Here is a 27,584-nt window from a genome sequence, read left to right on the forward strand (position 1 = left end):
GTGGTTGGTGTATGTAATTATATCTCTACAGGAAGGTTAACGTGGTTGGTGTATGTAATTATATCTCTACAGGAAGGTTAACATGGTTGGTGTATATAATCGGGGCGGTCATTGGAGGAAGAGTGTCCTTCGCCTCCACAGATGAACAAGATGCCATGGACGGAGAACTAGTCTGTCGGTACGTCCGCACACAAGCAACCTCACCCTAACCAATACCGCAACCTATATGTCCTATTGTAAATATTTGTCCGGATTAGGGCTGACCCCATTTAGTTGACTGGTCCATTGATTGGTCGATAGGCTGTAAAAAATAATGGCGTAACACTAATAAATCAAATATTATTTATAACATGCGCTTTCTCCCACGTTGGATACGGTCGTTGTCAACGGCTCTGAAACATTATCTTTAGTGCGCTGTAGAATTGTCTCTTTTCCCCATGTTGCTATGTGCATAATAGCGGAGTTAACCTGTATATGGGGATTGAGAACATTGCGGCAGAGGCAGCAGCAGAGACGAGGAAACAGCCCAAGACTATTTGTCTAATAAAATTGGGTCTATAATCAATAGCCTAACTGTTAAGTGCCTGGCTTTATAAGTCAACCATATATATCTACAGAAGTAAGGCAGATCTAGCTTCTGTTGCCTGTTTGAGTGTTTTGGCTAAATAGCTTACTGATTCAGTGTGCACCAAGCCTCATGCAACGACAAAATGTTGGATAAAGCAATTTCATAGATTCGGCTGTTTTTCTTTAAGCTTTTCATTGCTTTAATAAAGGCTTTACACTTTTTCATTAGAATAGACTGGTATTACTTATAATTTATTTAGTTTTGTTTACACCGTTCCAAACAGGCAGAACAATTATATTGTAACCTAACAGCACCTGTTTGTCACATAATACGCATGCAGCTGTCGCTCCTACACCCTCCTTTTTCTTGATCTCCTTCATATTGTTATGATCATCATTATAATAATAAGAAATGTCATTATCATTAGTAGGCTTTGAATAGCAGCCTTATATAACCACCATCGAGCTGTAGGTCTGAGAGCACATCCTGTTTAGTCTTAGTACTGTAACTTACTTAAGCCTACAGTATATTTCAATAGTTATATAGGCTACTGTATCAATCAATCATTCATTTATATCATCACACACCGTAGGAGACATTCAGGCATTGAAATGCAATCAAGCGTTTTAGTTTTAAAATTAAATTCAGAGGGAGCTTTGAATAATTAGCCTAAGCAATAAATAAACCGCAATTCACGAATGCATGCAGCAGTTTAGTCTTCTGTAATAAAGGCCTTATAAATCTTTTTTATTTTAGAACGGACACTTAGTGTTTACACTGTTCTAAATGGTCGGGAAAATGACTTTGTAATCTAACAGCAGTGTTCTGAGTTTATTACCAGTGTTTATGTGATTATGATAGGCTATAGGTCAGGCCATATTGGTCACATGCATGCGATGTTTACATGGTTCATGTAAGAGAGCAAGGGTTGAGGGAATAGGGAATGTGTTTCCTAAACAATTTAGGGATTTCGGTAACAGAACTTTTCAGTTAGAAACAAGTTCAACTAAATGGCTGCGATGATGGTGCACCATCAGCACGGATAGCGCAATTAACAGTTGCTGTGGTGCCTTTTCGCTGCAGTAGGGAGGAGAGCGAGACCGTGCGCCAGTCACACAGGCACTCACTGTCATTTTTTAAAGTGTGACTATCGGGCTCTTTTCAGTCATCTGTGTCGTAATGATTTAATCAAACGGTGTGCTTAAAGCATCGGACAAGCTCATTGCATATGTCGTTTTTATTCAAACACATGGGGGGGTTGTCTGTCTAAAAATAAGGTTAAACATTTAGATCGGTGGAAAGAACAGGACCGCTCTCGGTCGAAGATTTGTTGTCTGGGACAGCCCTACTATGGATACTGCAGATGATCAGTGTGTGTGTGTGTGTGTGTGTGTGTCGTCTCAGGGTGCTCCAGCTGATGAACCTAACAGACTCGCGGCTGGCCCAGGCGGGTAATGAGCGATTGGAGTTGGCCATGCTCAGCTTCTTTGAACAGTTCAGGAAAATCTACATCGGAGACCAGGTGCAAAAGTCCTCCAAGGTAAGTACTTTTACTGTTACCACACACACACACACACACACACTGTTATGCTTCAGACCTGAAACGTGATCTAATGTTGAGATGATCCACAGCAGTATTGTGTCTAGGACAATTTCCCCCACCAAGGACAGTACTAGGCTTGAGCGTTATACCGCATATACCGTATACCAGGGTGTTTGGGAAAAGCCACAGGATGGTTTTTCTTTGCAGTTTTTCAATAAATTCGAATAGTTGTAGCTACTTTTTAAGTTAATACCTTCAGTCAAATTGTGCAATATGTGAGGAGATTAAGCCGATTTGCATTCTTCATTTCACCTGTCAGATTATGAATCTTACCGTAGTTCCCCGGGAAACAGTTGAACCAGTCATGTGTTAGTACAGTAAATGGCACAATGGGAGAGAGCGAGTTGATGGGGTTCTATATTTATTGGCGAGTCTCTGTTTGTACAGTGCACATGAGGTGAAGTTACATTTGTATGAAACTACTAAGTGTTTGCCATCAGATATTTTCTAATGGATTTCTGCCAGAAGTCAGAGCTCTGGATGAGTTATATGTACAGCTACCATTTTGTTTTCCTTTGCTTCTTACTAGCGATTTATTTTATTATTAATTTTATATATACACAATTTCTCTTGTAAATGGCGAACTTTCACCAAAAATGATATTCGGTAGCTACTAGCCATGATTGTATAACTTTATAAGCTGGATTTTCCTGTCTTTGCAATTATTTTATGTTCGTTTTCGCTTGTTAGCATTTAGCTAACAGCATCTGTGATTTTGCTGTTTGTTTGTGCTAAATTTGTTAGCATTCTGGTAATAGATGCCCAATGGACTTTTCTTGCGTTTTTAGAACCCCCTTGTGTGCTATGCCAGTAATAATACCATCCCGGGATGAGAGAAGGACGATATGAAAATCTGGATAGCGCCCAAGCCTAGACAATACAGTTTATCCTATCCCATTAAATGTCTGACTAACTCTGTTAATCTCTCTCCCTCCCTCTCTCTCTCCCTCCCTCTTTTAGACTGTTACTAGTGAGAGTTATGTGTTTTATTTTAACTAGCAGCTCTTTTGTCCCAGACTCCATTGTCTGTGGGTGTGTTAGAGCAGACACAGCCTTTCTACAATACAACTTGGGCTGACTGACTGTGTTTTCTTTGTGCTGGGCAGAGGCTGCAAAATGTGAACAGCCCAGATAAGTGGCGACAGTAGAGAGAGCAGCCCCCCCCCGCTACATGTCTGGTGTTATAGTAATCCTCTCCTACCCCTTCCTAGTGACATGGTCAGTGTTACTGCTAACATGGCTAACCAGAGAGAGCCCAATGGAAGTGGGGTGGAGGCAGGGGAGTTCTAGAATAATTTGTATGATGAGGGCTCTGGAATGTCTGATATTTCAGGGTGTGTATGTGTGAGATGGACCGTATGAGTCTGACCTGTCAGATTAAAGAACAATAAAGACCAGCAGATGATACATACCCCTCTATGATACCCCTCACTCTAATCTCCCCCTCCCTCCCGCTACTTAGGCAAATCACCCTCAGCTCTGCTTAATTTAACACTCAACCACACACACACACACACCCACTACCTCACATTTTCATTTGACATTTTAAACATTTAGCGACTTAGTTAAAGATTTCATCTTAAGATAGCTAGATTGGACAACCGCACAGTGCATTCGGAAAGTAATCAGACCCCTCCCCCTCTTCCACATTTTGTTACGTTACAGCCTTATTCTAAAATTGATTAAATAAAAACATTTCCTCATCAATCTACACACACTACCCCATAATGACAAAACAGAAATACCTTATTTACATAAGTCTTAAGAACTTTTGCTTTGAGACTGGAAATTGAGCTCCGGTGCATCCTGTTTCCATTCATCATTCTTGAGATGTTTCTACAACTTGATTGGAGTCTACCTGTGGCAAATTCAATTGATTGGACATGATTTGGAAAGGCACACATGTCTATATAAGGTCCCACAGTTGACAGTGCATGTCAGAGCAAAAACCAAGCCATGAGGTCAAATGAATAGTCCATAGAGCTCCGAGACAGGATTGTGTCGAGGCACAGATGTGGGGAAGGGTACCAAAAAATGTCTGCAGCATTGAAGGTCTTCAAGAACACTCTGGCCTCCATCATAGTTAAATGGAAGAAGTTTGGAACCACCTCTTCCTAAAGCTAGCCGCCCAGCCAGACTGAGCAATCGGGGAGAAGGGCGTTGGTCAGGGAGGTGACCAAGATCCCGTTGGTCACTCTGACAGAGCTCCAGAGTTCCTCTGTGGAGATGGGAGAATCTTCCAGAAGGACAACCATCTCTGCAGCACTCCACCAATAAGGCCTTTATGGCAGAGTGGCCAGACGGAAGCCACTCCTCCAGTTAAAGGTACATGACAGCCCGCTTGGAGTTTGCTAAAAGGCATCTAAAGAACTCTGACCATGAGAAACGAGATTCTCTGGTCTGATGAAACCAAGATTGAACTCTTTGGCCTGAATGCCAAGCGTCATGTCTGGAGGAAACCTGGTACCGTCCCTACGGTGAAGCATGGTGGTGGAAGCATTATGCTACGGGGATGTTTTTCAGCGACAGGGACTGGGAGACTAGTCAGGATCAAGGGAAAGATGAACGGAGCAAAGTAAAGAGACATCCTTGATGAAAACCTGCTTCCGGACAAGTCTCTGAATCTTGAGTGGCCCAGACTTGAATCTGATCGAACATCTCTGGAGAGACCTGAAAATAGCTGTGCAGCAACCCTCCCCCTCCAACTTGACAGCACTTACGAGGATCTGCAGCGAAGAATGGGAGAAATCCCCAAGCTGAGAAGGTAAACATCTGTTCTGCCCCTGAACAAGGCAGTTAACCCACTGTTCCTAGGCTGTCATTGAAAATAAGAATTTGGTCTTAACTTACTTGCCTAGTTAAATAAAGGTAAAATAAATGTTAAAAATACCCAAGAAGACTCGAGGCTGTAATAGCTGCCGAAGGTGCTTCAACAACGTACTAAGTAAAGGGTCTGAATACTTATGAAAATGTAATATTATTGTTTTATTTGATATACATTAGTAAAAATGTCAACCTGTTTTTGCTTTGCCATTATGGGGTATTGTGTGTAGATTAAGGGGGAAAAACATGTAAATCCATTTTAGAACAAGGCTGTAACGTAACGATTTGGAAAAAGGAAATGGGGTCTGAATACTTTCCGTATGCACTTTCTCATTAATAGTACATTTTTCCTAAATAAAGTAGTTTACTATCAGCAAAGTCAGAGCTAGTAAGTGGGGAAAAAGGTAAAGTGCGCATGTTCGTTCACAAAAGGCTTTTTGCTCACACACACTAATATACGTCCAGCTGTGGTGGAATGTACGGCCATGCTGGGGAGAGCAGAGTTGATGTGTGTGTTGTCTTCAACCCTGTGGAGATGTATGGCTGGTGTCACGCTGCTAGCAGATGATTCTATCCTAGTTCTCTCCTACTCTGTAGCTGCTCTCTCTCTAGGGGGTGTTCCAATGGTTAATGATGTGTGTCTGTGTGTGTCCCAGCTGTACCGGCGCCTGTCAGAGGTTCTGGGGCTAAATGATGAGACCATGGTACTCAGCGTCTTCATCGGAAAAATGTGAGTTTACTGTGGTATTGGTACTGGTACTGGTACTATGAAGTAACGATTGATTGATTACCATTTGTGATTGCAGCATCACCAATCTGAAGTACTGGGGCCAGTGTGAACCGATCACCTCCAAGACACTTCAGTTACTCAACGACCTTTCCATAGGATATCCTTTACCGTGTGTGTGAAAGGGGGGGGGGGGGGYYGGGGGGGTTCGTTTTCTGTTAAATTCCAGCTCCTGTGTTGTCTCCTTGACGGTGTGTGTGTACGTACAGCAGTGTGAGGAAGTTGGTGAAACTCAGCGCTGTTCAGTTCATGCTGAACAACCACACAGTAAGAACCCTTACCCTGACCCCTAATGCCTGAAACTCAATTTATGCTTTTTGATCCAGTTATTTTTCCGTAATGCCCTTTGCTTTTCTCCTATGTCAGAGCGAGCACTTCTCCTTCCTGGGCGTGAACAACCAATCAAACCTCAGCGACATGAGATGCCGCACCACATTCTACACCGCGCTGGGACGTCTGCTGATGGTCGACCTAGGTAGACACACACACCTATCTACACAATTATCAGTAATATTTCTTATTTGGATAACTTTTCATTCTTTCACCTTTTTGTGTGTGTAGGTGAGGATGAGGACCAGTTTGAACAGTTCATGCTACCCCTGACGGCAGCGTTTGAAGCGGTTGCTCAGATGTTCAGCACCAACACGTTCAACGAGCAGGAGGCCAAGAGGACGTTGGTGGGGCTGGTCAGAGACCTGAGAGGTATCGCCTTTGCCTTCAACGCCAAGACCAGCTTCATGATGCTCTTCGACTGGATGTATCCTTCACTGACTCCAGACCTCTATACACCCTCAATCCTGTCCTCTAACCTGACCTGTAACCCCTGACCTTTACTGACCAGGGTTTAGGAGGTTGCAAGGTTACGGAATGCATTGTCTAGAAGAAATATGACTGTCAGAATAGGGAATCACTGTAGCAGCGGAGTTGTGATTGGAAAAGTGGTGTCCTTTACTAGAAGCAGGGAGTGTAATTCTTTGACAGTTTTGTCTTTAACCCCTCCCCCAGCTACCCAGCCTACATGCCCATTCTGCAGAGAGCAATAGAACTCTGGTACCACGTACCAGCATGCACCACTCCTGTCCTAAAGCTCATGGCTGAGCTCGTCCACAACAGGTACACAAACATGCACACTCCTCTAGCCCTGATTTTCCGACCAAGTGCCTCCCCGATTCCCGAGGGGGGGGGAAATTATGGCAACTGGAACAAATATGTACAATTTTGATGTCGCACTAATGCGGAAATACAAAATATGCAATGCTACCAGAACCCTGACACTTCTCCCTCGACCTATAACCCTATGTTGGGGTTAAAGCTGGAATCCTTAATGGTGAAACTGCCATGTCCATTTGTGATATGACAATGAAGTTTCTGCAGACAACGAACACTGTTTATTCCCCTCTGACATCATTGCATGTGCAATAGAACAGCGGTGTACTGCATTTTCTTTTTTATCACGATGTGTGACTCTCCCCAACTCTGCTTCGTCAACAAAACAATAACGGCCACAGGGGGGAAGTGGGGCTGTTTTCCCTACTGAGGATTCCATCTTTAACGCCGGTTTCCTGATCTAGCACCTTCCCGATTCCCGCTTAATTTTATTTATTTATATATATATATATAGGAACTCTGGAACAATAATATAGATTTTCTAGAGTTAGAAAATGTTATGTCACACTAATGCAAAAATACTAAACGTGCAACGCTAGAAGCCTACCTTATTTAGGATACTCAACACAAAGTCCCCAATAGAAAACGTCTACATGGCGTCTATGACATGCACTGCTACACGCAACCTCTCGACGCGGTCACGGTAGGTCATTCACATCCAAACTTTTCCCTCTACAGTTTTTTCATTCAAAGAACTCCCAAACTTCAGCTGTGTTGCACTACAGAGGCTCAAAAATATAAACTGCAGCTGCTAACAAAACGCTTATACATTGTGTCTGCAAAAGCGCTCAAGGAAATAGACATTCGCAAAAATGTTTTATGTTACACTAACAAAAGCGATAGGTCAGATTCACTGGGAATTGACCGAAAGCTGTCCATGGTGCTGATTTTATGCTATTGGTACTGTTAGGTTCTAACTTAACCTATTAAAACTCATGGGCAATTAGTAAAGCTTAAACCAAGTTTATTCAACCATTGGGTCAATACAGCTGCATAAGACAAACATATTCACACAAGCACTCATATGGGGCGGCATGTAGCCTAGTGGAGCGTTGGACTAGTAACCGAAAGGTTGCAAGATCGAATCCCCGAGCTGACAAGGTTAAAATGTGTCATTCTGAACAAGGCAGTTAACCCACTGTTCCTAGGACGTCCTTGAAAATAAGAATGTGTTCTTAACTGACTTGCCTAGTTAAATAAAGATACAAAAAAAAAAGTTTTTTAGTCTTTCTCCTATGCTTCGTCTCCTCCTACACATCTGAACAGCCAATGCATCTCTGTTGCTAGATAGAACCTTAATGATATCTGTTCTTCCTCACTTCATCTGACCTCTACCTCGAAGTGCTCACTCCATGAGCACTCACGCATGTCATGTTGACTCGTACCAGAATGTGTGTCTCTTCCTCCCATATAGTCCCTAATGGCTAACAATAACGCATACGTACAGAATTTAAACGTTATACATTCCCCTTTCTTCCTCAGGGACATGAGTAAGTATATTTCATATTTTCAGAGCCCAACAGTACTATTTGACGCTGTTTGCTTGTCTGTCACAGTGAACATACAGTTGAAGTCGGAAGTTTACATACACTTAGGTTGGAGTCATTAAAACTCGTTTTTCAACCACTCCACAAATTTCTTGTTAACAAACTATAGTTTTGGCAAGTCGGTTAGGACATCTACTTTGTGCATGACACAAGTAATTTTCCCAACCGTTTAAAGAGATTATTTAGCCTATAATTCACTATCACAATTCCAGTGGGTCAGAAGTTTACATACACTAAGTTGACTGTGCCTTTAAACAGCTTCGAAAATTCCAGAAAATTGTCATGGCTTTAGAAGCTTCTGATAGGCCAATTGACATCATTTGAGTCAATTGGAGGTGTACGTGTGGATGTATTTCAAGGCCTACCTTCAAACTCAGTGCCTCATTACTTGACGTCATGGGGAAATCAAAAGAAATCAGCCAAGACCTCAGAAACAAAATTGGTTCATCCTTGGGAAGGCTGGTTCATCCTTGGGAGCAATTTCCAAACGCCTGAAGGTACCACGTTCATCTGTACAAACAATAGTACGCAAGTATAAACACCATGGGACCATGCAGCCGTCATACCGCTCAGGAAGGAGATGCGTTCTGTCTCCTAGAGATGAATGTACTTTGGTGCGAAAAAAATCAATCCCAGAACAACAGCAAATGACCTTGTGAAGATGCTGTAGGAAACAGGTACAAACATATCTATATCCACAGTAAAACGAGTCCTATATTGACATAACCTTGAAGGCCGCTCACCAAGGAGGAAGCCACTGCTCCAAAACTCGCCATAAAAAAGCCAGACTACGGTTTGCAACTGCACATGGGAACAAAGATCGTACTTTTTGGAGAAATGTCCTCTGGTCGAATGAAACAAAAATAGAACTGTTTGGCCAAAATGACCATTATGTTTGGAGAAAAGAGGGGGAGGCTTGCAAACCCAAGAACACCATCCCAACCGTGAAGCACGGGGGTGACAGCATCATGTTGTGGGGGTGCTTTGCAGTAGGAGGGACTGCTGCACTTCACAAAATAGATGGCATGATGAGAAGGAAAGTTATGTGGATATATTGAAGCAACATCTCAAGASATCAGTCAGGAAGTTAAAGCTTGGTCGCAAATGGGTCTTCCAAATGGACAATGACCCCAAGCATACTTCCAAAGTTGTGGCAAAATGGCTTAAGGACAACAAAGTCAAGGTATTGGAGTGGCCATCACAAAGCCCTGACCTCAATCCCATAGAAAATTTGTGGGCAGAACTGAAAAAGTGTGTGTGAGCAAGGAGGCCTACAAACCTGACTCAGTTACACCAGCTCTGTCAAGAGGAATGGGCCAAAATTCACCCAACTTATTGTGGGAAGCTTGTGGAAGGCTACCTGAAACATTTGACCCAAGTTAAACATTTGAAAGGCAATGCTACCAAATACTAATTGAGAGTATGTTAACTTCTGACCACTGGGAATTGTGATTCAGTGAAATAATCGGTCTGTAAACAATTGTTGGAAAAATTGTCATGCACAAAGTCGATGTCCTAAACGACTTGCCAAAACTATAGTTAGTTATCAAGATATTTGGAGTGGTTGAAAAACGAGTTTTAATGACTCCAACGTAAACTTCCGACTTCAACTGTATGTTGTGGACACCTGCTCGTCGAACTTCTCATTCCAATATCATGGGCATTATTATGGTGTTGGCCCCCCCTATGCTGCTCCACTTTTCTGGGAAGGCTTTCCACTAGATGTTGAAACATTTCTGCGGGGACGTGCTGCCATTCAGCCACAAGAGCATTAGTGAGGTCGGGCACTGATGTTGTGCGATTAGGCCTGGCTCGCAGTCGATGTTCTAATTCCTCCCAAAGGTGTTCGATGGGGTTGAGGTCAGGGCTCTGTGCAGGCCAGTCGTGTTCTTCCAGAACGATCGGGACAAACCATTTCTGTATGGACCTCGCTTTGTGCACGGAGGCATTGTCATGCTGAAACAGGAAAGGGCCTTCCTCAAACTGTTGCCACAAAGTTGGAAGCATGTCATCGTCTAGAATGTCATTGTATGCTGTAGCGTTGAGATTTCCCGTCACTGGAACTAAGGGCCCTAGCCCGGACCATGAAACAGCCCCAGACCATGTTTCGTCCACCAAACTTTACAGTTAGCACTATGCATTGAGGCAGGTAGCGTTCTCCTGACATCCTCCAAACCCAGATGTGTCTGTCGGACTGCCAGATGGTGAAGCGTGATTCATCACTACGGAGAACGCGTTTCCAATGCTCCAGAGTCCAATGGCGGCGAGCTTTACACCACACCAGCCGATGCTTGGCATTGCACATGGTGATCTTCTCGGCCATGGAAACCCATTTCGTGAACCTCCAGACAGTTCTTGTGCTGACGTTTCTTCCTGAGATAGTTTGGAACTCTGAAGTGAGGGTTGCAACCGAGGACCAACGATTTTCACGTGCTACGCGCTTCAGTACTCGCCGGTCCCGTTCTTGCTTGTGTGGCCTACCACTTTGCGGCTGAGCTGTTGCTGATGCTCGGTTCCACTTCACAATAACAGCACTTACAGTTGACCGTGGCAGCTCTGACAGGGCAGAGATTTGATGAGCATCCTATGATGGTGCCATGTTGGAAGTCACTGAGCTCTTCAATAAGGTCATTCTACTGCCAATGTTTGTCGATGGAGATTGCATGGCTATGTGCTCAATTCTATACACCTGTCAGCAACGGGTGTGGCTGAACTAGCTGAATTCACAAATCTTGAAGGTGTCCACATACTCTTGTATATATATGGTGTATCTAATGCTGCGCTAAACAAAGTTACTACATAACTCGCTTATCATAGTATATACAGTCAGAATCTTCCCAATTGCCCTGATAGCCAGGCAGCTGCTCTTAAAGGGGAGAGGAGAGAGCATACAAGCTGGGTGACATCTTTCTGTCGATGGTAAAATTACCATCATTTTCACTAGCTGTAATAACCTAAAATTATTTGGCCAACAGTACTTCATAGGCCTACATTTAAAACTATAAGCTACAGCAACTAAATAGTAGGATGACTTTGAAAGAACTTTAAGTTGATTCAATTGCAACATACAACAAGAAACCGTTAGATTCCTCCATGTTTTTCTCAGTTTACGGTGGTAAATTGTCCATTTTCCCCCTGCTGGTATTATATGCTTTTAGATACCATTTCAGGTTTAAACTAGAATCTCGGAATATCCGGGAAAGTCTTGCAATATTCTTGGGGTGGAAAATAGGAATCCCTAATTCTGTGTTTGTTTCCAGGTCACAGAGGTTACAGTTTGACGTGTCGTCGCCCAACGGAATCCTGCTGTTCAGAGAAACCAGCAAGATGATCACCACCTATGGTAAAACATTTAAGTGTCTTATTGCAACAGTTGCTGTTCACTGGAGCATTTTGATTGGTTGGTCAGCCACACAATTTTATGTTCATTTCCTTGGTTCTCCCTCTCCCCTTCTCCAGGTAATCGTATCCTGACCATCGGGGAGGTGCCTAAGGACCAGGTGTACAGTGTGAAGCTGAAGGGTGTCAGTGTGTGCTTCTCTATGCTGAAGGCTGTGCTTTCTGGGAACTATGTCAATTTCGGGGTGTTCCGTCTCTATGGAGATGACGCACTGGACAACGCACTACAAACCTTCATCAAACTGCTGCTGTCCATACCACACAGCGACCTGCTGGTAGATACATACATACACACAGGGATCTATTTCTCTGAATATTGTATATTTACAATCTGACAATGGCAGTTCCAGCACACTTGCACCAACTCTCCTTCTCTCTCCTGTCTGCATCCCTCCCTCTAGGACTATCCCAAGTTGAGCCAGTCGTTCTACAGTCTGTTGGAGGTGTTGACTCAGGATCACATGAACTTCATTGCTTCTCTAGAGCCACATGTCGTCATGTACATACTGTCATCTATCTCCGAGGGACTCACTGCACTGGGTAATATATACAGTTGAAGTCGGAAGTTTACATACACCTTAGCCAAATACATTTAAATTCAGTTTTTCACAATTCCTGACATTTAATCCTAGTTAAAAATCCCCTGTTTAGGTCAAGTTGTATCACCACTTTATTTTGCAGAATGTGAATAGTCAGAATAATAGAGTGATTATTTCAGCTTTTTATTTCTTTCATCAACATTCCCAGAGGGTCAGGAAGTTTACATACACTCAATTAGTATTCATGTAGCATTGCCTTTAAAATTGTTTAAACTTGGGTCAAACGTTTCGATAGCCTTCCACAGCTGTCCCACAATAGGTGGGTGAATTTTGGACCAGTTCCTCTGACAGACGCTGGTTAACTGAGTCAGGTTTGTAGGCCTCCTTGCTTGCACACATGCTTTGTTCAGTCTGCCCACATTTTCTATGGGATTTGAAGGTCAGGGCTTTGTGATGGCCACTCCAATACCTTGACTTGTTGTCCTTAAGCATTTTGCCACAACTTGGAAGCATGCTTTGGTCATTGTCATTTTGAAGACCATTTGCGACCCAAGCTTTAACTTCCTGACGATGTCTTGAGATGTTGCTGCAATATATCCACATAATTTCCTGCCTCATGATTGCCATCTATTTTGTGACGTGCACCAGTCCCTCCTGCAAGCAGAAGCACCAACCACAACATGATGCTGCCACTCCGTTGCTTCACGGTTGAGATGGTGTTTTCGGCTTGGCAAGCATCCCCCTTTTTCCTCCAAACAAACCAATGGTAATTATGGCCAAACAGTTAATTTTTGTTTTCATCAGACCAGACGGAAATTTCTCAACAAGTAGATCTTGCTCCCCCCAAAAACGTAGTCTGGCTTTTTTTAAATGGCAGTTTTGGAGCAGTGGCTTTTTCCTTGGTGAGCGGCCTTCAGGTTATGTCGATATTGGACTCGTCTTACTGTGGATATAGATACGTTTTGTGGCCTGTTTTCCTCCAGCATCTTCACAAGGTCCTTTGCTGTTGTTTGGGATTGATTTGCACTTTTCGCACCAAAGTATGCTCATCTCTGAGCAAGACAACGCGTCTACATCCTGAGCGTATGAATGGGCTTGCGTGGTTCCATGGTGTTTATACTTGCGTACTATGTTCTGTACAGATGAACGTGGTACTTCAGTGCGTTGAAATTGCTCCAAGGATGAAAACCAGACTTTGTGGAAGGTTACAATTTTTTCTTGGCTTGAGTATTTTGATTTTCCCATGATGCTCAAGCAAAGAGGCACTGAAGTTTTGAAGGTAGGCTTTGGGAATGCATCCACAGGTACACCTCCAATTGCTCAAATGTGTCAATTTAGCCTATCAGAACTTTTTAAAGCCATGGCAATGAATTTTCGTAATTTTCCAAGCGTTTAAAGTCAGTCAACGTAGTGTATGAAACTTTTCTGACCCACTGGAATTGTGATACAGTGAAATAATCTGTCTGTAAACAATTGTTGGAAAAATTACGTGTCATGCACAAAGTAGATGTCCTAACCGACTTTCCAAAACTATGGTTTAACAAGAAATTTGTGGAGTGGTTGAAAAACGATGTGTGACTAACGTGTTTGTGTGTGTTTTTTTGTTATAGATACCATGGTGTGTACTGGGTGTTGTTCCAGTCTGGACCACATCGTCACCTACCTGTTCAAACAGGTAACAACTGCCTCCATGTAGATCTATTTATATGATCTTATACCTGTATGTTCTGTATTGATATGAATGTAAATCAAATGTATTGTTATTTCTATTCAGCTGTCTCGCTCCACTAAGAAACGACCTGCAGCTATGGCAACAGATGACCGCTTCCTACACATCATGCAGCAACACCCAGAGATGATCCAACAGGTACAAACACACATGATATCTCAGTTTTTTATTTTGAATACATTTACAAAAATGTCAAAGAACCGGTTTTTGCCTTGTCATTATGGGGTATTGTGTGTAGATTCAAATAGATTCCATTTTAGAATAACACTATTTGGGAAAAGTCCAGGGGTCTGAATACTTTCCGAATGCACTGTAAGTAGGCCAGTTGTAAAATAAATATCATTAGCCTATTGCTGTCATTTTGTTGGGTAGCCTATAGTACGGGCCCTCACCTTTTGTTGGTAGGCCTAAATGCTGCAATATCGGCTGTTCCAAACTTTTGTGAAGGATTAAACCAGTTTCTTTAAATGTGTCTTTTTTTCATTCTGTTGAGCTATTTTCTTTGGCTAAATTAAGTTCAAACTTTAATGTTGTGTTTGCAGCAGTATAATGGAATTACGATGTTAATCGCACTCAAACCATGAAAAGGAAAAACCAAGTAGACCGAGATGAAAAAATGTACAATGTAATGCTGCAATTTAATAACCTGTTCATATTTTCCCTATAAACAATGGCTTTACTTACTTTTGTTATTACCCTAATAAAGTTTTGAAACTTTTGTGAACATTTGGTGTGTTGTGGCTATGATAGGCTTTAGCTACAGCAGGCCTGCGTAAACCAGTGCTCCAACTACCTCGACAGTTGAACTTGATGTGAGGAAGAATGTTTTAGGCCTACCAGAGTAACTCCTTTAATGTAACAATATATAATGCTCATCTTTATCAAAAATATTCTGATCGAAAGTAACTATTTAGTCTCCTTCTGTACGCCTATCTCTTTATAGCAGTAGTAGACTATCTGGGTCAGTTTGGGTCTGTTTTTCCACAGTCCTTTTTCTGAACTGGTCTGACTGTCCTCGAGTCCATTCGGAACAGGCCCCAGTTTTATTTATTTCTATTTATGCATATTGGGTTAGGTGGGAAAGCCACGGGTCCAACATTTTGGACCTGTGAAGACCTCTAATGGGTGCTATTCTGTTTCTCAACTGTGCTGCAAAAGAAAGGAAGACAAAGTAGGCAAATCGCCTCATTGTACAGTGCATTTTCACAAAGGCATGCACATGGTGTCAGTTTAGGCCAGGGATGGGCAACTTTGGGGGTGGGATCCACAGAGTTAATTTCGTGCAATTCTACACATTTTGCCTTGGGGCATAGAGAAAAAGTAGCTTTTTTTTAAAGCATGTTTGCGGCAATTCTACAAATTGTTCCATAGGGTGGAGAGAGATGTTTGCAGGTTTTAATATGATACACTATATATACAAAAGTATGTGGACACTCTTTCAAATTCGTGGATTCTGCTATTTCAGCCACACCCGTTGCTGACAGGTGTACAAAATCGAGCACACCAGCCATGCAATCTTCATAGACAAACATTGGTAGTAGAATGGCCTTGCTGAAAAGCTCAGTGACGTTCAACGTTGCGCCGTCATAGAACGCCACTTTTCCAACAAGTTTCTGCCCTGCAAGTGCTGCCCTGTTCAACTGTAAGTGCTGTTATTGTGAAATGGAAACATCTAGGAGCAACAACGGGTGGGCCGCGAAGTGGTAGGCCACACAAGCTCACAGAACAGGACCGTCGAGTGCTGAAGACGATTCTGTGCTTCCGAATTTGTGGCAACAGGTTGGGGAAGGCCGTTTCCTTTTTCAGCATGACAATGCCCCAGTGCACAAAGCGAGGTCCATACAGAAATGGTTTGTCAATCGGTGTGGAGCAACTTGACTGGCCTGCACAGAGCCCTGACCTCATCCCCATCGAACACCTTTGGGATGAATTAGAACACCGACTGCGAGCCAGGCCAGGCCAACATCAGTGCCCGACCTTACTAATGCTCTTGTGACTGAATGGAAGCAAGTCCCCGCAGTAATGTTCCCAGAACAGTAGAGGCTGTTATAGCAGGAAAGGTGGGACCAACTTAATATTAATGCCAATGATTTTGGAATGGGATGTTTGACGAGCATACTTTTCATCATGTAGTGTATCTGAGTGAGACTAACAAAATCAATGATCTGAGCGGGCTGCCAGTTTCCCATCCCTGGTTTAGGCTATTGTTTACTATTTTTTTTTGTTTCAGCAAACATTAGGCTACTGTTCAATACAAAAATGTTGAGTAAAAACGTCATTGTTGAAGAGACAAAAAGGGAACTAACTGTACAGTGCAATTTCTATATTTGCGGGTTAGGGTCAGGTGCCTCAGAATTTCACTATCGCATAGTTGGGAGGATGGGTTATTAGTAATTACGGGTGGTTGCTGGTGAACAAACGGCTGACCCGCGCATCACTAACACAAACGCGCACTAATCAATCTGTGTGTTTGTCCTACAGATGCTGTCCACGGTGTTGAACATCATCATCTTTGAGGACTGCAGGAACCAGTGGTCCATGTCCAGACCTCTACTGGGCCTCATCCTGCTCAACGAGAAGGTACAGGTACACAACCACACACCCACTATCACACCACTCCTTGGAACACATGTGCAGGGGTTAAAGGATTTTTCCTCATCTGGATTCTGGAGAGGCCATTTTTAAGATCTGCAAGAAAAATCTCTGGGGCTTGTTTTTGAAGATTACATGGCCTAAATCAGAATCATGTCTGTTCTATGAAATACACTACACTACCGTTCAAACGTTTGGGGTCACTTAGGAATGTCCTTGTTTTCCATGAAAACATACATGAAATGAGTTGCAAAAGGAATAGGAAATATAGTCAAGACATTGACAAGGTTATAAATAATTATTTTTAATTGAAATAATAATTGTGTCCTTCAAACTTTGCTTTTGTCTAAGAATCCTCAACTTTCAGCAATTACAGCCTTGCAGACCTTTTGGCATTCTAGTTGTCAATTTGTTGAGGTAATCTGAAGAGATTTCACCCCATGCTTCCTGAAGCACCTCCCACAAGTTGGATTGGCTTGATGGGCACTTCTTACGTACCATACGGTCAAGCTGCTCCCACAACAYCTCAATAGGGTTGAGATCCGGTCACTGTGCTGGCCACTCCATTATAGACAGAATACCAGCTGACTGCTTCTTCCCTAAATAGTTCTTGCATAGTTTGGAGCTGTGCTTTGGGTCATTGTCCTGTTGTAGGAGGAAATTGGCTCCAATTAAGTGCCGTCCGCAAGGTATGGTGTTGCAAAATGGAGTGATACCCTTAAATTTCCCACTTTACCACCACCAAAGCACCCCCAGACCATCACATTGCCTCCACCATGATTGACAGATGGCGTCAAGCACTACTCCAGCATCTTTTTCTGTGTCTCGCGAATGTTCTTCTTTGTGATCCGAACACCCCAAACTTAGATTTGTCTGTCCATAACAGTTTTTTTCCAATCTTCCTCTATCCAGTGTCTGTTCTTTTGCCCATCTTAATCTTTTATTTTTATTGGCCAGTCTGAGATGTGGCTTTTTCTTTGCAACTCTGCCTAGAAGGCCAGCATCCCGGAGTTGCCTCTTTACTGTTGACGTTGAGACTGGTGTTTTGCGGGTACTATTTAATGAAGCTGCCAGTTGAGGACTTGTGAGGCGTCTGTTTCCAAACTAGACACTAATGTACTTGTCTTCTTGCTCAGTTTTGCACCGGGCCTCCCACTCCTTCTATTCTGGTTAGAGACAGTTTGCGCTGTTCTGTGAAGGGAGTAGCCACACACCGTTGTACGAGATATTCCGTTTCTTGGCAATTTTTCGCATGGAATAGAACCCACAAATGCTGATGCTACAGATGCTCAACTAGTTTAAAGAAGGCCATTGCTTCTTTAATCGCTACAAGTTTTCAGCTGTGCTAACATAACTGCAAAAGGGTTTTCTAATGATCAATTAGCCTTTTAAATTATAAACCTTGGATTAGCTAACCCAATGTGCCATTGGAACACAGGAGTGATGGTTGCTGATAATGGGCTTCTATACACCTATGTAGATATTCCATTAAAAATCTGCCGTTTCCAGCTACAATAGTCATTTACAACATTAACAATGTCTACACTGTATTTATGATCAATTTGATGTTATTTTAATGGACAAAAAATTTGCTTTTCTTTAAAAAACAAGGACATTTTCTAAGTGACCCCAAAGTTTTGAACGATAGTGTATATTTTCTCTATATTGTGTGCACTGAACTGACATACACTGTGTACAAAACATTAGGAACACCTGGTTAGTCTCATTCCATGAGACTGACCAGGTGAAAGCAATGATCCCAGTGTAGATGAAGGGGAGGACACGGGTTAAAGAAGGATTTTTGACCTTTGTTAAAAAAAAAAAAAAAAAAAAGTTGATCCCAGTTTTCCATTGCTACCACCGTACCACGTTTTAATTCTCTTCTACTCCTTCAATTGCGCGTGTGACATTTTACAAATGCAGTTACAAGCGAGATTTAGGTGCAGCTGCGCAACAGAGCTCTTAAAGGGGCAACGGTGTCTTTAAAGTGCAATCACATACTTTGTAATAGAAGCCCCCCCAAGAAAACGTTTTTGGGGAGTGAATAATAATAATTAGGAGGTTGTGTCCAGTGGGGTAAATGCAGAAGAACAAACCCCATGCTTCAGCCTATGTAAAATTGTAATTTTTTTGCCATTATGCTGCATTAGTTGGGCTACAGGTGATCATGCGTATTGCTTATAACACCTTTGATAGCCTACACATGGTCTATATTATGTATGGTCCAATATGTTATTGGGCTCATTTCTGGGGGTGGAAATTATATTTTAGATGGTGTCATTATTTTTAATTCATTTTGGAGTAGATTGTCTTTTTAGCTTCTGTCCTACATAAAAATGATCCCGGGGAAGACCCCAGACCCCCTAAGCAAGTTAAATACATGTTCAAAATGAACCCCTTTCCCTAAAAGCATTATGCTAATTACTTTCTTACATGAAAGGAGAGGTTAACTTCGCCCCAGACAATCGATCTGAGATCGACTTACGTTTCAGTCATGGGATTTTTTTTGTTTGTTGCTTTAATCTCTGCATGCGGCAATTGTTAGAGTGGACGATTCTGGTTAAAAAATGAACAAATCCTGACACAGCCTCTACCTGTGTGTGTGTGTATATACACCTCCATTCCTGCAGTATTTGGCCGATCAGAGAAGCTGAATTTTTGTCTGGGTGTGTAGTATTTTGCAGACTTGAGAAACAGTATTGTGAACAGCCAGCCTCCAGAGAAGCAGCAGGCCATGCATCTCTGCTTTGAAAACCTGATGGAGGGGATAGAACGCAACCTGCTAACCAAGAACCGAGACAGGTACACACAATCCCAGCGAGCCTCTCTCACACGTGTTATCGGTGTGCACAGTAACTGTTAACTCTCTCTGTATTAATGTGTGTAGGTTCACCCAGAATCTGTCGGTTTTCCGGAGGGAGGTGAATGACAGCATGAAGAACTCTTCTTACGGCGTCAACAGCAATGACATGATGAGCTGACCTTCCACGCACTCCTGCTCCACACAGAGCAGCTTCCCCCTCCCAACTCAACCCGTCCTCTCACCCTTCCTCTCCTCCCCCTTTTGGTTCCCCCCTCCTTTTTATAGAAGCCTATAAATATACAGATCTATTTTAAAGCCAGTTTGTAGAGGTCACCGCAGGTCGCTCTGCTGGGAGGAGAGGGAGAGAAGGAGGATGGACGGAGGATACCTCTACACATTCTGGCGGGAGAGGAGGAGTGGGGGGGGATGAAAGAGGGGAGCGGGTGAAAAGGGGGAAGCTGGTAAATGTAGTTCTCTGCTTCTGCCTGCCTTGTATAGAAACACAACAAAACAAGTGTACATTTTTTTTCATAACATTTTGAACAATGTTTATATTGATTGAATTTAAAACAAAATGAGAAATGTGTGATTGAACTTTTTACAGTGTAGTGAGTCAGTGCACCTGTTTGTCTGTGGGGAGCAAAGAGCACTAGAGCTGCAAAGGTGCAGAGAAAGAGTGGCTGTGTTGTACATTTCCTCTGGCCCTCTAGCTGGAGCGCTGTAAATACCCACCCCCCCCTTACTCCTTAGACACTAACCCTAGCACCGAGACACTTTGCCTAGAAAATGATTACTTGTTCCATTAGGATTTGGGTGTGGGGCAGGGTAAAATGGGTTAAGGTTATGCTCCACTTTACCCTCTGGTAGGCTGGTTGGAGCTGTTACTAACCTTAAGGGAGTCAGTTGGGTTAGGGGAGGGGTGAAGTGTCTGAGCAGGCTAGTGTGTAGGGGGTCACAGATCTGATAACTCAACGGATAGGAGCGTCACTGCAGTCTCTGGTATGTTAGTGTGAGGTGTGTGTGGCCTCCCGGGGTGCTGTGAAGGAGCGGTGAGCTCCAGCCAGAACCCACCAGGAGATTCTAGAACTTTCAGCACTCGTCTCCAAGCTCCCTGAAGGATTGTTTATTTCTAAATGATTAAATGAAGAATAATGCAACCTTTAGTAGAACAGAGCTGTGTATTACAGGGATATGGATGATAGGAATACAGAACTGTGTATTAGAGGAGATGGGGGTTCAGAGTTCATTAGCAACTTGTGCTACTCTACAGATGTTGCTGCTAACTGTTTGTGACGACTAGCTCATCTCTAACCATGTTGATTTGACTTCCTGGTTTCTATTGTTTTGGTTCCCTGAAGTTTGTGTGTGTGTGTTGGATCAGTAGCTTGGTTCTCTGATGTGCGTGTGTGTTGGATCGGTAGCTTGGTTGAGTTGTGTGGATGTCGGCTACATATTATAGTGTCATCATTGACTGCAAATAAACGTCATTTGGTTTGTATACCGCGCTGTCAGTTCTTCCACTGCACAACATGGGTAATGTCTTTAGTGTTGGTGCAGACTAGCAAGATAATATCATAAAGGATTAAACAAACACAGGCTACATGCTGATTCCAGACTTCCATTTATTCAGATTTATGTGTTTTTACCATTCACGAGACCAGTCAGTGAATGCGGTTGGATACACACACACCAGGCAAATCAAAAAGGACACCCGATTTCCAACAGTGCACCAATTTTAGCCAGCACCATGGTCAAAAGTGGTTCACTATAAAGAATATTGTCATTTGAAACAAACTGTACAAGAACATACCCAGAAATTATTGCCACAAATTAGAGAATCTAATTACATATACAATGCCTTTAAGTATTCACACCTGGACCTTTTCCACATTGTTAGTGGGATAAAAAAAGTATTTTTTTTGTGAACAATCTACACAATACTCATGTCAAAATAGGAAAAATAGTAGTATTCAACACCCTGAGTCAATCCATGTCAGAATCATCTTTGGCAGCGATAACAGCTACTTTGCACACCTGGATTGTATAATATATGCAAGTTCTTCAAGCTCTGTCAAGTTGGTAATTGTTAGACAGCCATTAACTGTAACTAAGCCACTCAGGAACATTCAATGTCGCCTTGTGTTTTAAGTTATTGTCCTGCTGAAAGGTGAATGTCTCCCAGTGTATGTTGGAAAGCAGACAACCAGGTTTTCGCCTGTGCTTAGCTCTATTCTGTTTATTTGTATCCCAAAAAACTCCCAAGTCAGTGATGTTGGATTTGCCTCAAACAATGCTTTGTATTCAGGACAAAGTTAATTTCTTAGCCAATTGTTTGCAGTTTTACTTTGGTGCCTTACTGCAAACAGGATGCATTTTGGGGGAAATGTATATTCTGTACAGGCTTCGTTCTTTTCACTCTGTAGTTACTCCACAATAACTGAAATGACAATGTTGATCCATCCTCCAGTTTTCTATCACAGCCATTAAACTGTTTTAAATTCACTATTGGCCTCATGGTGAAATCCCTGAGCTGTTTCCTTCCTCTCCAGCAACTGAGTTAGGAAGGATGCATTTATCCTTGTAGTGACTGGGTGTATTGATTCACCAGCCAAAGTGTAATAACTTAACCATGTTCAAATGGATATTCAATGTCTTTTTCTTTATTTTTACCCATCTACCAATAGGTGCCCTTTGAGACATTGGAAAACCGCCCTGGTCTGTTTGAAATTCACTGCTCGACTGAGGGACAATTATCTATATGTGTGGGTTACAGAGATGAGGTAGTTGTTAAACTCATTAACTTATTTAGGCTGGCCATATAAGGGGTTGAATACTTGACTCAAGGCTTAAGATTTTCTAAAAACATAATTCCACTTTGACATTATGGAGTATTGTGTAGGCCAGTGACGCAATCACAACTTCATCCACAGGCTGTAACAAAATGTGGAAAATCAAGGTGTGAATACTTTCTGAAGGCTCTGTAGCTACCATGCTCAGATTGGACATCAGTACACGCACTCATGCACACAGTGGGATGCAGGCTGTGTGGACCTCTGGGCCACGCTCAGTAAGCAAACGAGTCATTGTTCTATATATGAACGTTCCACAACGTGGTGCCCTGCTGAACGTGCCACTGGTCTAGTCTCCAGTCGACCTGATATGTCAAGGTGGACGATCACAGGAAAAGTGTAAGGAGATGGATGTCAAGCAATGGGGATGTTAAGCCTGGTAACCAGGGCTGGTAAAATGTTATCTGTTCCTGGGTTGTAGGTGATGTGGGGTTCAGAGTATCCCATACCTAGGTCAAAAGGTAGGGTGTTTAACCAGGGCTGTTGAAACTCTTCCTTGGTTGGGTTTACAAGGGTGTTGGAGACTATGCTAAAATGGTTATAGGGTATGGGTTAAGGCGGTTGTTTTTTGGCCTGGAATACAGGGGTGTTGAATCCTTCTCTGTTCCTAGCGATCTCGATGGCAAAGAACTGGATCCTGGTGGCTGCAGGAACAACATGATCGCAGTTAACACTGGGCTACACAGGGCCCTAATGCCACTTTTTAACAGTGACACCGTTTTGTATGTGTAATAGTGACTCGCTGAACATACCAAATATGGTGTTTTCCTCTGTGTAGTCCTTCTCACAGTCAAGTCGTAGCAAAGTCCCATAGTTAAAGTCCTCCACCACCCCGTCGAACTGGTTACAGAACGGACGCCACTTCTAGACACCAACACATAGACTAGGTTAGTTTCTCACTCTTCCTCCGTCCCTTTTTGTATTTCTGACACCTATAAACACACCCAGTCCCCTACCTCTTTGGCATCGGCAGTTTTGAGCATGTCTGGGTCCAAGTTCTTGATGTTGAGGTCTGAGAAGGATTCTCTGAAGGACGTATAGATCCGGTCATCTACCTTGGTCAGCTTCAGATTACTAGGGTCTACTGACGAGATCAGCTACACACACACACACACACACACGATTAGCTGGAGGGAAGGACTAGATCAGTGCAATGTGGCTGCTAGTATTGGTATTATGCTCCACCTACCCAAATAAAAATTAAAAACATACTATGGTCTAAATACTGTAGTATTATAGTGCGTTTGCAGACTTTACTGTTAACTTTAGTGTTTACTACAGTATTTATACTAAAGTAATTAATGTAGTGTTTTTGTGGACTGTTGTATACTGTAGTACAGCTATTCTCAACTGGTACCTGGGTCCGGGGAGGTTTTGAATATATACATACAGTTTATATTTTAATGAAAAAAATAATCCAATATGAACTTAAAACGACAAACCTGGTAGAAACTATGAACTATCAATGTTTAAATATAGAGCTATTAGCAGCACTATTTTGGTTGATTTTTGTGGTCTCAAGCCAGTGAGTTTAACATTCTTTAAGAATATGGACAAAATGTATTTATTGAAAATGAGGTGAATGTTGTTCACTTGTCATAATTGCTACATTTACTATCAATATAGCATTAAATATTGTTTTCCAGATTATATTTCGGCGAATATTAGGTCGCGACACAACCTGGTTCAATTTGGGTCCTGAGGCAAAACCTGTAGATCCACTGCTGCAGTGTTTTTGAGGACTAATAATATACTGTTGTATTTACTGTAGTGTTCTTCTCTATAACCTGTATGGCACACAATATGGTCTATACTTAGCATGTAGGTTTCTCACTTACGGGTGGCACAAATTGGGATATTGGGGGAGGGAAATGGGCAGCGTATATGCAAATTAAATACTGTAGTATTTACTGTAGTATTTACTACATTTTTTTGTGGATAATATTGTACTATTCTATAGTAAACTGTAGTATTTTTTCATGTGGGTAGTTTACCTGATGCAGGTGCTTGTGAGAAAGAGATACTCACATTAAAGTAGATCTCTGCATGATTGTAAGCCTTCATCGCCCACATCACCTCCAGTTGAGGCTGAGGAAAGAGTTCTCTAGGTAAGAATTTAATTGTACTGTTTTACACCTGTTGTATCCTGTGCACGTGGCGAATAAACTTTGAAACTAACACACTAGAAAACTATTGCGTTGTGAGTTTGTGTCAGAGAGGAAACCTAAATAGCACCGCTGTGTTACTTACATCGTTCCCATAAGCCTCAGCTGGTAGAGACAGAGCCTGGGCGGCTGCTGTAGCTCCCTCCACGCCCTGAATAACATAGCCATTACAAAATAAAAGTATTACAATTGATATCACACCCTAAATAACCCGACAAGATGTCATTAGCATTAGTAATTCAATATTGCTGCAGTGTAATGGTAAGCACATGTTTAACTCAATCAACGTTGTCCTTGTTTAGCCAGCGGCATTTTAAACAGCAGACCGGCATCAGTCCAAATAAAACATGCATCATATACTTTAACACTTCACTTACATATGCCGCTACAATATACCCGTATATTAAATGTACATTAAGTTAAAATACTGTTATTTAATCTTGTGGATTCTCACCAGAGAAGCAATTCCATTTCCCGACGCCATAGCTGTAAACTTTGACCCGATGACGTCACGTCGTTCTAGCGCAAGCTGTCTACGCCTCTGCAACGCAATGCTGCTTTCATTGGAAATGAATGTAATTCTGGTGTACCAAAATGCAATAACGCTTCGAACACACCGACAGTAAATTTGCGCAGCATCATCAACATTCACCTTCTGCTACTATTTCTGTCAAGCCGCCCACGCACACAGTTCGATAAATCCAATGTATGCACCACAAACGAGCGCACTGCAATGCAATGTTGCCAGGCAAATGCAGCGTTTCATTGGAAATGAATGTAATTCTGGTGTACCAAAAGGCAATAATGCTGTTGGTGTGATCGAAGCGTAAACACAAAATGTAATTCTGGTGTACCAAAATGCAATAAGGCTTCGAACACACTGATAGTATTTTTGCGCAAAATAGTATGCAGCATCATCAACATTCACCTTCTGTTACCATTTCTGTCAAGCCATTTATGCATACAGTTTGATACATAGGTTCGATAAATCCAACATATGCACCACACTGAACACACCGCAACTGCCTCTGCAACGCAATGCTGCAAGGCAAACGCATCGGTTCATTGGAAAGTGTTCGAAGCGTTACACTTTTAGAGCAGCGGTGTCAAACAAATTTTTCAATGTTTGAAAAATATATTCCTCTATCCATCGTTTTTGGAGTTTTCGATACTCTCTGACTGTTTAGCTGTAATTTTGGTGATTATTAGAGAGCTGTATACAGTGAAGAATCTGTGTAGGTCCAGTGCTGATTTTAGCATGTAAATCTTGGTGGGGCAAAAAAAAAAGAAAAAAAAGTGGGACGCATGCCAGCAAAGCCACTACACAACACTAAACAATACATTAATTGCACTATAAAGGTGACAAACAGTGCACACAAACTGTTAGGGCCTACATAAAGCTGTCCCAACAATGAGGTTAGTCATTTGATGTTAGCCATATTTGTTCGGTAACATTGAAAACGTTGGCATTGAAGATTACGGTCATTGCAATTCTATTGATTCATGAGTTACCACTGCTACACCTGGCTATCAGCGGAGCCTTGTCTGGCAGCGAAACAGTTCATTCAGTCTCATTTACTGCCTTTAAAAAAAACAGCTGATATGGCAGACTTGCTTCAACAAATGTGGTTTCTAATGACAATTGAGATGTACAAACTATGGCATAAGGGGACGACAAGCGGATGAGAGGCAATCCGTAATTTCGATTAAGACATTAATGAGCAAGCGATGACGGACATAGTCAATATAACTATTTGTTCAGTACTTTTGAAATGTACAGCGACAGAATTCAGAACATGGGCGGTTCTTACAGTGTACTCCCTGTACAAGTCAGAACCGTAGGATTATTAAAGGGGGCATATAAACAGACAATGAAAGCTCTTATAATATTCAATGATTACATTTCTCTAAAACAGGTTGTAGGCTTTAGGTGCACCACCAAGTTAGAACAGTAGGCGAAATTAAGAGGTGAAAATAGACCAAATTGTTAGGGTGAGGGACATTGAACGCCGTTTGGGTCTTTGCTTGTCAAAAAAGATACACGTCATAAAACACTATTTGACGTGTGAAATAAGCTTTTAATTTGACACGTCAAATAACACAATTCTATTATAGAATGTGGTGTATGCTGAATTTGCACGTGCAAGCCAAGCCCCACCACTACTATCAGTAGCACTGTCAAATCTGTACAAAAAAGATGTAACTCTCTCTTGGACAAGGTGACATTTATCAATGTATTCAGCTTTATTTACTCGCATATTCGAAAATGCTAATTAACATCAAATTAGACATCAATTAGACACAAATCCCTGCAAGCTCTTGCATGTAATCTCTAGTCAGCAAGCTAGCTAGTATCTACCTTGATCCAAAAGGAAATGTAACATTTTCATGAACTGTTCCATATTTTATTTATCAATTATTCGTTGACTTATTTATGCATTTGGTCTTGTCTTGTACAGAATACTTTTCTAGTAGTGATCTGCATCTGGGTCTTCTCCTGAGCCTTGACAATGGGGCTGTGTATTATCATGCTGAAACATGAGATGATGGTGGCAAATGAATAACACGACAATGGGCCTCAGGATCTTGGCACGGTATCTCTGTGCATTCAAATTGCCATTGATAAAATGCAATTGTGTTCATTATCCGTAGCTTATGCCTTCTCATGCCATAACCCCACTGCCAACATGGGGAAGTTGAAATCAGCAAACCGCTCGCCCACACTACGGCTGCCATTTGCCCGGTACAGTTGAAACTGGGATTCATCCATGAAGAGCACACTTCTCCAGCGTAACAGTGGCCATCAATGGTGAGCATTTTCCCACTGAAGGCAGTTACGACGCTGAACTGCAGTTAGGTCCAGACCCTGGTGAGGACGACGAGCACGCAGATTAGCTTCCCTGAGATGGATTCTGACAGTTTTTGCAGAAATGATTTGATTGTGCAAAGCCACAGTTTCATCCACTATCCAGGTGGCTGGTCTCAGACAATCCCGAAGGTCAAGAAGCCGGAT

At 42.2% G+C, this 27,584-nt stretch overlaps 2 protein-coding genes across 5 annotated transcripts in view; one reads left to right on the forward strand and one right to left on the reverse strand.

The window, feature by feature from the left end:
• Positions 1–20,271, forward strand: part of LOC111961373 (exportin-7) — a 31,222-nt gene extending 10,951 nt beyond the window's left edge. For 2 of the 4 annotated variants that reach the window (XM_023983583.2, XM_023983584.2), the window contains exons 14-29: positions 73–178; positions 1,973–2,108; positions 5,651–5,724; positions 5,801–5,881; positions 5,985–6,048; positions 6,148–6,256; positions 6,343–6,538; positions 6,787–6,894; positions 11,756–11,838; positions 11,955–12,169; positions 12,296–12,434; positions 14,044–14,108; positions 14,208–14,300; positions 16,644–16,748; positions 19,429–19,556; positions 19,642–20,271. In XM_023983583.2, coding sequence (XP_023839351.1) covers positions 73–178; positions 1,973–2,108; positions 5,651–5,724; positions 5,801–5,881; positions 5,985–6,048; positions 6,148–6,256; positions 6,343–6,538; positions 6,787–6,894; positions 11,756–11,838; positions 11,955–12,169; positions 12,296–12,434; positions 14,044–14,108; positions 14,208–14,300; positions 16,644–16,748; positions 19,429–19,556; positions 19,642–19,735 — 1,796 coding nt within the window. In that variant the 3' untranslated portion in view covers positions 19,736–20,271. The remainder of the gene's footprint in view (positions 1–72; positions 179–1,972; positions 2,109–5,650; positions 5,725–5,800; positions 5,882–5,984; positions 6,049–6,147; positions 6,257–6,342; positions 6,539–6,786; positions 6,895–11,755; positions 11,839–11,954; positions 12,170–12,295; positions 12,435–14,043; positions 14,109–14,207; positions 14,301–16,643; positions 16,749–19,428; positions 19,557–19,641) is intronic. The other 2 variants (XM_023983585.2, XM_023983586.2) reach the window with 1 other exon arrangement.
• Positions 20,272–22,817: 2,546 nt separating this feature from the next.
• LOC111961374 (protein PBDC1) lies at positions 22,818–25,240 on the reverse strand. The gene is made up of 6 exons (XM_023983587.2): positions 25,026–25,240; positions 24,657–24,722; positions 24,435–24,494; positions 23,363–23,503; positions 23,159–23,270; positions 22,818–23,050 (listed from the first exon to the last, which is right to left on the reverse strand). The coding sequence occupies exons 1-6, from the start codon at positions 25,053–25,055 to the stop codon at positions 22,959–22,961; spliced, it is 501 nt and encodes a 166-aa protein (XP_023839355.1). The 5' UTR covers positions 25,056–25,240; the 3' UTR covers positions 22,818–22,958.
• Between the last annotated feature and the right edge of the window lie 2,344 nt (positions 25,241–27,584).

The sequence above is a fragment of the Salvelinus sp. IW2-2015 genome, linkage group LG4q.1:29 (assembly GCF_002910315.2).
Source record: "Salvelinus sp. IW2-2015 linkage group LG4q.1:29, ASM291031v2, whole genome shotgun sequence".
NCBI classification, from domain to species: domain Eukaryota; kingdom Metazoa; phylum Chordata; class Actinopteri; order Salmoniformes; family Salmonidae; genus Salvelinus; species Salvelinus sp. IW2-2015.